Source organism: Saccostrea cucullata, unplaced genomic scaffold (assembly GCF_032062105.1).
Source record: "Saccostrea cucullata isolate Sc308-1 unplaced genomic scaffold, CSIRO_AGI_Scuc_v1 ctg13935, whole genome shotgun sequence".
NCBI lineage: Eukaryota > Metazoa > Mollusca > Bivalvia > Ostreida > Ostreidae > Saccostrea > Saccostrea cuccullata.
In genome coordinates this window covers 3,614-14,407 of record NW_026918283.1, presented here as the reverse complement: position 1 = coordinate 14,407, position 10,794 = coordinate 3,614, and the positions used below count along the sequence as shown (strand labels likewise).

Genomic DNA, 10,794 nt, shown 5'->3' with positions numbered 1-10,794 from the left:
ATACAAATAATTTCCTTTGAACAGTTAACATTACCCCGAGTCTTACAATAACATTGAACTGTAAATAAATGAAACGGACTGATCCAAGTTTGTTACACTGAATTTTAAATTACTATTAAATAACACTTTTAACGAATAATCGACTTAAAAATGTTTAGCCGATACTCAAGTATTCGTTGACATCCCTAATATATGACCAAAACTGAGATAAAACAGATAAAATTGAAATTATTCTGTATTTGTAAGTCAGTGTTTTCTTGAAAAGTAAACTTACATAAATATAAAAAAGTAAAAACAAGTTTTCTGATAGTATTCCATAAGCAATACAGTATTGCATAAGTAATGCATGTCACCTACCGGGTTCTACTTTTTCTTGTGGATGTCATTTTATTATATGCACTACCTTATATATATTGGATTCCGAAACTTCATAAGAATCCTTACAAACAAAGATACATTGCAAGTTCCAGTAAATGTTCAACTTTTTTTTCCAGCCTCTTTCCTTGCTTCTCACTAAAATATTGACAGTAGTGAAGGAAAAACTTAATTAGTACTTACAAAATATATTCAAAATGCCAAATTCTGTAAAAATCAATGTGGAAGACTGTAAAAATTCTAAAGAACTTTTACAATTTGAAATCACAAGCTTTACAAAAATCAACAGCAAAAAACTTACAGACTTTTCAACTTTATACACAACAATTCCCCACGACAAATTAACACACCAGGCTTTTTGATATCATTGACAGCTGTTTCACCATAGGGGACTAATAAAGTTCATTTGATAAATGTAAGAATACCAGTAAATGATTTAGTTATGAAAAGACTACGGGATTGTAAACTTATTTGACAGAGTTCCTGGCTACACAGAAATAAAAAAAATTATCAAAACAAATAATATTTTTTGACAGACTCCGCGTATGTGTCAATCTATAGGCAATTCCAAATATGATGTACAAAGGCGCTCCCTTATTAGCAACTTATTTTTATATTCATATGAAGCATATTTTATTGCAAAATCTTTTGCTGAAGAAATGAAGAAAACACTTGATGTGGCATTAATCGTTATAAAAACAGAAGCGTAGTGATTAATAATTAATTTCCATTCCTGGCACTATCCTGGTATCACGTCTAATGTGTTACCCGACACTTCTGCTTCATACTTGTTGAAAAAGACACTAATGGTAATCTACTACCAAGCTATATGATAAACGTGATATTATTTTCTATCGTCAATATGTTTACTTATGCATGATCACTGCATACGGACTGTATTTATATCTCAGTTGATTCGATACCAAGAGCATGTACGTATGAACAATTTCTTAAACGTGATTGACTTGATGAACCTGATATTAACTTTTGATGTTTAAGATGTACATATTTCTTCTGATTGTATTGTCCTTGTGACAATATTAATTTATCATGTTTAAAATGTACGTATTTCTTCTACCATTGTATTGTCTTAGTGACACTCTGATTTTTTCCGTAACTTGATGATGTTTAACACGATGTACCGTATTTCTTCTGATTGTATTGTCTTAGTGACACTCTGATATTATATTTGTGATGTTTAAGATGTACATATTTCTTAAATTGTATTGTCTAAAACTGTACAGTTGTAATAAAACTAATACAATTATTAAGATGAAATTCAACTTTTTTTTATTTTTCCTTTTCATACTTAGTCCATTAAGTTAGCGCAGTATACACCGACTTTATGAAAACGGATTTTTTCCCGTTGAGGCGAAGAAATTCCTGATAATGACCTAGTACACAAAGCGTTTAGAAAAAAAAGTATGGACCAAATTGGGACAGATGTTTAAGATAAAAATTAATGAGGCGAAGACTTGTACATTAAGACAAATACAAAATATCTCACAGACGACCTGATGGACACACGCAGAGGAAACCTATAGCCCTCCCCCGGTTTCACCAGGGGACTAATAAAGTTCATTTGATAAATGTAAAAATACCAGTAAATGATTTAGTTATGAAAAGACTGATCTATTGTCTTATTTGACACCACAGATATTAAACTTATGATATTTAAGATGTACGTATGTTCTTCTGATTGTATTGTCTTAAGTGACACCTGATAAAACTTAAGATGTTTAAGATGTACATATTTCTGTTGCCAGATTTTATTGAAATGAACCTTGTGACATTCTGATATAACTTATGATGTTTAAGATGTACATATTTCTGTTCATTGTTATTGTATTGTCTTAGTGCACGTGAAACCTGATATTACTGATGATGTTTGAGATGTACACATTCCTTCTGATTGTATTGTCTTAGTGACACCTGACATAACTTGTGATGTTTAAGATGTACATATTTCTTCTGATTGTATTGTCCTAGTGACATCTGATATTACTTCAGATGTTTAAGATGTACATATTCCTACTGATTGTATTGTCTTAGTGACACGTGACATAACTTGTGATGTTTAAAATGTACATATTTCTTCTGATTGTATTGTCTTAGTGACATCTGACATAACTTGTGATGTTTAAGATGTACATATTTCTTCAAATTGTATTGTCTTAGTGACACCTGATATTACTTATGATGTTTAAGATGTACGTGTTTCTTCTGACTGTAGTGTCTAAGTGACACCTGACATAACTTATGATGTTTAAGATGTACGTTTTTCAGATGCATTGTCCTAGTGACAAATATTACTTATGATGTTTGAGATGTACGTATTTCTTTTGATTGTAGTGTCTTAGTGACACCTGCTATTACTTATGATGTTTAAGGTATATTCCTTCTGATTGTATTGTCCTAGTGACACCTGACATTACTTGTGATGTTTCAAGATGTACATATTTCTTCTGATTGTATTGTCCTTAGTGACACTGATATTACTTATGATGTTTAAAATGTACGTATTTCTTCTGATTGTATTGTCTTAGTGACATCTGACATAACTTGTGATGTTTAAGATGTACATATTTCTTCAAATTGTATTGTCTTAGTGACACCTGATATTACTTATGATGTTTAAGATGTACGTATTTCTTCTGACTGTAGTGTCTAAGTGACACCTGACATAACTTATGATGTTTAAGATGTACGTATTTCTTCTGACTGTAGTGTCTTAGTGACACCTGACATAACTTATGATGTTTAAGATGTACGTTTTTCTTTCGATTGCATTGTCCTAGTGACACCCGATATTACTTATGATGTTTAAGATGTACGTATTTCTTCTGATTGTAGTGTCTTAGTGACACCCGATATTACTTATGATGTTTAAGGTGTACGTATTTCTTCTGATTGTATCGTCTTAGTGACACCTGACATAACTTATGATGTATAAGATGTACGTATTTCTTCCGATTGTATCGTCTTAGTGACACCTGTTATTACTTGTAATGTTTATGATGTTTAAGATATACTGTACTGTTAAATCACATATTTACATGTATCAAATTTTCGAGGCTTGAGGAAAAACTCTTTGTTCATTGGGATTTGATTTCGTGGATGTAGAATTCTTAAGTTATGATGCATGTCGCATTTTACATTTCTAGATGGACATGAATTCGTGGGTCTCTTAATACCTCAAAAACAACGTAAATTAAATCCCCACAAAAAATTGTGATTTCACAGTACGTATTGCTTCTCATTGTAATGTTTCAATGACACCTGATATTACTTATGATATTAAAGATGTACGTAATTCTTCTTAATTTATTTTCTGATGCCTGATATTACTCATGCTGTTTAAGATGTATGCATTTCTTCTGATGGTATTGTCTGACACCTGATATTATTATTATGTTTGAAATGTACGTCTGTCTCCTGATTGTATTGCCTCAGTGACATTTGATATTACTTATGATGTTTAAAATGTACGTATTCTTCTAATTGTATTGTCTTAGTGACACTTGATATTACTTATGATGTTTAAAATGTATGTATTTCTTCTGATTGTATTGCCTTTCTGACACCTGGTATTACTGATGATGTTTTAAGATGAGCGTATGTTTCCTAATTGTATTGTCCTATTGACGCTTTTGGTGTTTTAGATGTCCATACTTGTTTTCCCCCCGATTGCATTATTTAAATGCCATTATGAGTTTTCGTGCTTTTCGATTTCAAATATTTCACTCTCTACTCTGCAATCTAAAAATATATATTTAAAATTTATAATTAAATGGAATTTATTCATGAGGTTGTTAAAATACTTAATTAGAGGCAATGTTGTAATTTCAATGATATTAAAGAAAGGAATATAGACACGTTCCGATTTTAAAAAAAATAATGAAACAAAAGATCAAACCTGTTAATTGTCATAGGGTCTTGAGTTATGGCATTTTGACATCAGAACAGGTTGTTAATTTTGCTTGCAATCTACGAAATAGTATCTTTATGAAAGGAGAACACGTCATTTGTCCATTCCTTTTACCTATTTCACTGAAGGGTATCTTCAAATAATTCTTTGTTGTGTTATTTTGATGAAAAATATCAAAAGATGACGAAGATGATTGTTTTCTGTATTCTGTTTGATAAGACAAATATTCAGCTTAATGAAAAAGTCACAAAACTCAGAGCCCAAGCAGGAACGAGAATGTCTTAAATGAATTACATGAACATAACGAAGAGTACTGGTTTTCCAGCACAACAGTCATAAAAACTGTAAGAAATAGGAGGAGAGCAAATCATTTTGATTGAAAAAAAGATAACATTAACATACCACACTGTTTAAAACACATATTTGATACATTAATATAAAAAAATGAAATATTAACACTGGGTATTCAAATTCATTAAATTTTTTTTTGGTAAATCTAGCATTAAGTGGAGTGTCGACTGACGTTTCTCACTCTACCTGTTAGATCATTATTAATCCACTGATTTTCTTTCTTTACTTCGATTATCTTAGGAAGAAAAGGCTTATGATACTCTCAACAGGAAGGCTTTCTTATCCAGGACACCCGATCCCAGCTCTGATGGATTAGGGTCTTTGTCTGATAATCAATTTGCTGACTGACGCTTTTCATATTATTTGTTAGGTCATTATTTAAGCACTAAATTGACGACGGATTTTTCCGTTATTAGCTTAACATGACAAGGAGCACACTTCGGGTGTGACCGGTCGACAGGGGATGCTCACTCCTCCATGGCACCTGATCCCACTTCTGATCTGTATTTTGTATTGTTTATTGGCTTGATCTTGAATACTGTTCGTTATCTTCATATGTTTCATTGCATTTATGATGACAGATCCATAACGCTTAATATTTGTTTTAATAATCTATTTCCACAAAATTACCCCAGGCATATTTTTTTACTTAAGATCCACTGCCAAACGTCCTGCTTTTAAAAGTTAGGGTTAGTGTTAGGGATTAAAAATATGTTGTTAAACCAATGAGTTCAATAGCTCTCTTTAAGTGAAGATTTTATAAATTTTGTTATTGATACGATATCCTTGTCAAGAAAAGGATTTCATGCTTAATTCATATGTTAACTGACATTTTTATACAAATTGATGGGCCTTTTTCTCACCTTGAATTGTTTTTTTTTCGGTTCGCTTCGATCATGAAAAGGAGCTCACGGCAGGATTGACCGTAGAATGGGAATACGTAATGTAATCCTCCATATTTTGTAGTGATATAAAGGTTCTCAGAATGACATCATGCTTCCAATATGTACCCAATATGTCTTTATTTCTATACATGTGCAGTTTAATCATTATCTATATACAAACTCAAAGAATATTGCTTCTGACTTTTAAAGATAAAATAGTGTGTGTGTGATTTACCCGGTATGTGCAATTTTAGCTGTTCACCATTTTTGGTCTCATGTTAATTAATAAAACCAAGGCAACATTTTACATTTAACACGCCAAGTATGATCCTTAAAGAGTTCTTTTGTTATTTTCGTCCCTCTAAGAATCGCTCGGTACTGTCAAAAGAAATAAATTCAAAAGTGAGTTAACATTGATGATGCATTGTGTTACGTTAACATTTAGAGGCTGATGTATCAAAGTTGAACTAAATCAATAAATTCTGATTAATGACTAAAAGTCAGATAATTGTTTCTTTAATTTCATATCGAAGTATCTGAATCTTTAATTTGATTCAAGAAAATTTATACTGACTTTCCATATTTAAAGCTAATGAAAATAAAAACCTCTGTACAAAATAACAGACATTTACTAGGATTAAAAAAAACTGAACAATTTTCATTTTTATTTTTCAAACCGCAATTTGAAAACGAAAATATCTATGACAATTCATATTAACTTTAAAAAATCGATACTTAAACAACGGTAAAATATAGATAACGTAACAGTAAGCCAATCGCTTTTCAGTCATTGATTACAGTACGATATATATATTTGGCTGTTGGAAGACTATTTGGCAGAATTTCACAGATTCACAAGAACGCAGAATTTTTATTTTAAAAAATTAAAGAAAAAATGGGCAGTCAGTGGGTTATCTCCTTAATGGTCGGCTTCTTAGCTTTATCTAAAGCGACCATTATTTCTCAGAAATATACTGCAAAACTTATCTTGAATGATAAAATATCAAGCTACGAGCTTTTAGAAGAACAAAATTCTCATTCTTTGACCGAGTGTGCCGCGATATGTCAAAGGGAGTGCGTGTTCTTTGGTTTTAACCCTGAAACGAAGAAATGTCGTACCCACAAGAAAATATTCACGTCTTGGATGTCTGATGAAGCCGGTTGGAGATACTACTCGGATAACAGTATGTATATCTGTTTTTTTCTGTTTGCTTCTTTGGTTTTTTTAAGGTTCCTCTCGAAAAGACACGATTTATTCCTTTGACATTGCTTTTTAAGTGGTATAAGTGTATTTTCAACATAAAAAGTAATAATATTCATTTAAACTTTATGACAAAATCATTCTAAGTCATTAGAAAATTATAGCTTTAATTAACTAAACTGAAAAAAATCAACCTTAAGCTGGTTTCTCGAAATTGCTATCTTATGACAAGCTGTCCTGAAATCTGAAATGTGAATCCTGTGTCATGAAGGAGTAAGCATCCTGGGTCAGATCCACTGTGTGTCCCCTGTTCTGATCTGTAAAAATGTCAAACTTACAATCTGTTTAAAATGTCTGTCTGAATTAGATAGGATAGACTGTGTTGGAAAACATGGTCACTGTATCGACCTTAGAATTTACGAAACATTAAATTTCACACACATCATATTATACAAAAAACAAGATGATTTTACGAGATTTTTGACATTTTTTTTATGATCCAAATGGTTTGTCATCTGATCTACAAATGCACTCCTATTTAACATTTCTTTCAATCAACAGAATAATAAAAATACTTAGTGGTTGTATTTCATTTTAAATACTTTTGATAATGTCATAGATAAGAGATTTGTAGCAATTAGAAAAAAAGAAAACAATGATTTTAGATAGTGGGGAACAGTTTAACCTAGTCTGCATTGTACATGTAGTTAACTTTTTAGCTTCAACAATGAACATTTATATATAATGCAGGCATTATATATCCTCTCATTTCTTACATACGCATAATATAATCCCGGCATTTCTTTTTAGATTGTGTTTTCTCTGCCATGCCCAAAGATTGTACTGAACTGTGTGAAGAAGGACAAACTACTACAGGGGTGTATGATATATACCCCTACAGTACACTAACCATTCCAATAAGTGTCTACTGCGATATGACGGCAATGGGTGGGGGATGGACAGTATGTAGTTTTTTTTAAATTAAAAGTACATAATATAACTTACATTGTTTCTGTTGTTTTAAGATTTTAAGATAAATATTATAAATATATTGAGTTTATATCATAATTATTGATTGTTCCAAGCAATAAATTGAATTGTTACGCATGTTAATTTTCAAAGGCCATTCAGAAACGCGTAGACGGATCCGTGAGCTTTGACAGGAACTGGACGGAATATAAAAATGGTTTTGGTTCACCGGAACAAAATTTCTGGGTTGGTAAGTGTAAATCGCTTTCAAATAAGAAATTTTAATTCCTTCAAAATTTTGAGGATAAAAAAATATTGTGGCAAGTAAAAAAATTATAAAGCATAATAAAGATCTGAATTTAAAACTAGGTAATACGTGTTCTAGGACATTCACATTTCGTGTTAAATTTTTATCTCAAATGATTAGAAAAAAAAACAAAAGAAGAAAATCATATAGCGGCATATTTTTATGAGACAAAATTAAGCATTATTGTCTACAGCTAAGGGAAATAATTTGATTTTTAAGAACAGTAGATTCAAATTTGTAATAGAATTAATTGTATTGCCATGGACTTTTCAGCTGATTTCAAATATATCTTAATACAGGAAATGACATAATTCATCAATTAACAAAAGAAAAATCGTCCCTATATGTGTCCATCACTCTCCAGAATGGTACAACGCTTTATGAAATGTACGACGGATTCTCTGTCTCCAACGAAGCTGGAAAATATCAGCTCTTTCTTGCAGGACCTGCCACGGGAACCTTAGGTACGCGTATTCACGTTAAGTTCTTAAAATTAGGTTCAAATTACGCATACCTACCTTCCTGGTCCTTGTTGCACTCGGAGGCACATTGGGCAAGGACGCAAATTACGCAATTTATCATAATAATACTTTTCTGTATTGAAAGATTATTAAGTTATGAGGAAAAAGAGAAAGGTTCGCTTTTTTCTGATATTCTGTATACGTTTTTCATTCCACACTAATTAAACATGTTAAATATTTCAAAATATCATTTGCAGGTACAGTTCACGAATTCCGCTATTATTTAATTTGATATTGTCAGGAGTAAAAATTTCAATTTATATATTGAAGTACGTACAAAGAACATTATGTTAAATTTATTTTCATAAACAAATCTAGGAAATATATATGCTCAACCATTGTTTTTGAACTTGGCCTTCCTGATAATTTCTAATAATTCACATTTTATCTACGACTGAAAAAAGAAGTTTACAGAGCGTAATTGATCTATGATATCGACATCTTCACGAAAATTTCTTGTTCAAAGAAATTTAATTTATCGGAAACATACTCAAATTTAAAAAAAACAAATTCAAAACACCTCGACTTGATTCACATTAACTATACCTTTCTCTATTAAATGAAAATCTTTTATGATTAAGAATTTTTAGATCAGATACATAATCAAATAAAAAAAAATCGAAACACCTCAACGCATTCTACATTTACAATACCTATGCTTTATTTAATGAAAATATATAATTTTCAAATATTTACAGGTACAGCATATATAAACTAATTATGATTTTGAATCTCTTTTATTTTTTTTTTTTTTGTTTAATACTACAGGGGACTCTATGTTAGACACTGGTTTTCCTGATTCCAGACAGAGATCACGACAGGTATAGTTATGGTAACTGTGCTGCTCTCAGTTCCTTCAGAGGAGGCTGGTGGTATAACAATTGTCACCAGGCCTTCCTTAACGGTCCCTGGTCCCCGGAAGGAGACTGGTCCTGGCCATGGTATCCCACAGTAAGGAGTGGGACGTCAGTGAGGGGGACCACCATGATGATCAGACGTCACTAGGTAAACATCATTAATTCTTAATAACAATTTTTTTTTCTTTTTGTATCACTGTGAAAAATTCAAATGATTATAAGAGGTTTTTCAGAGTAAAATATGTTATTTCTGTGAAGCATTAATTTAATTTTTTTTTAACAGACGAAAGATCATCTATCAATGAGACGAATCCATTTTGATTCAAGAGACGGTTTTAAATTTTACATTTATCACGGGGTTCTTTTTTCTTTGTGAGATTGTTTGACATCAAGTGACTAAACAAATATGTTTTCAGGGGATGAAGGATTATGTAAAGCAATAAATTATTTTAATTTTGTTCTACTGAATATATTCTGTAAAAGATGTACTTCATATGTGTTGTAATAAATTTTACTTTTCCATGATCTACGCAGCAATACTACATGTCAGATAAGACAGGTTTCATTGTATTAAGGATATTAAGATATTTATTTAAAAAGTTATAAGGTATATTCTGTGTTCGTGTTTTGCATTATAATACGTCTAAGATTATACTTCTCTTGACAAAATACCCCTAGCTTTTTCCATCCATTCAGTATTTCTAATGGATGAGCATTGAATTATATTAAACTACTATACAAAAACAATTTAAGTACCAGTCCATATAAAAATCATGCAAAAGGTGATTCACTCAAGTTCTCAGAATTCAATGATTTTCCACTCAAAAATTTCTCTTGCTCTATGATCCATGTATGTAAAATAAAAAATGTTTTGGATCATGGTTACTATGGAAACCTGGTCAAAGTAATTTCCTTGGCATTAGCCAATTTTTCCGGGTAAAGGCACAGAGTGCAGTAAATCTGCAGAAGATTGAGACACTCAGTTCTTTCCTATCAAAAGGAACCTAGTCTAGAAACACGGTGCAGTAACAATATCCAATCCACGTCTCTAGATAACAAAAAATTAATAAATTGTGATTTCCCTCAGATAGAGCGGCCCTACAATTATTAGTCCAATCATTAACTCAGACAGAGTAAGAGAAAAAACTTTATACTGTACATAGTTATATCCTTTGTAGAACCCAATCATACACGTTACAATGGAGTTATTAGATTTTTGGAAAGAAATATTCAGTACGTCTGATGTCAAACATCTGGCTCATTTTCTCCATGATAATAAAAAGGAACAATGACATCAATTTAAGTACCAGTCTGTGAAAAAATCATGCAAAAGTGATATTTAAGTGATACACTCAGGTTCTCAGAATTCAATGATTTCCCCTAAAAAATTTCTCTTGCTCT

The 10,794-nt window shown here is 31.3% G+C and overlaps 1 protein-coding gene across 1 annotated transcript; it reads left to right on the top strand.

The window, feature by feature from the left end:
- Positions 1 to 6,433: 6,433 nt before the first annotated feature.
- LOC134262242 (fibroleukin-like) lies at positions 6,434 to 8,768 on the top strand. The gene is made up of 5 exons (XM_062744620.1): positions 6,434 to 6,722; positions 7,550 to 7,701; positions 7,862 to 7,958; positions 8,315 to 8,479; positions 8,734 to 8,768. Exons 1-5 carry the CDS (start codon positions 6,434 to 6,436, stop codon positions 8,766 to 8,768), a joined length of 738 nt encoding a protein of 245 aa, XP_062600604.1.
- Positions 8,769 to 10,794: the final 2,026 nt, after the last annotated feature.

Coding starts and splice junctions, on each gene's coding strand:
- LOC134262242 (XM_062744620.1), top strand. CDS start 6,434: ATGGGCAGTCAGTGGGTTATCTCCTTAATGGTCGGCTTCTTAGCTTTA. Junction 6,723..7,549: donor GAGATACTACTCGGATAACA/GTATGTATATCT, acceptor ATTTCTTTTTAG/ATTGTGTTTTCTCTGCCATG. Junction 7,959..8,314: donor GGAACAAAATTTCTGGGTTG/GTAAGTGTAAAT, acceptor ATCTTAATACAG/GAAATGACATAATTCATCAA.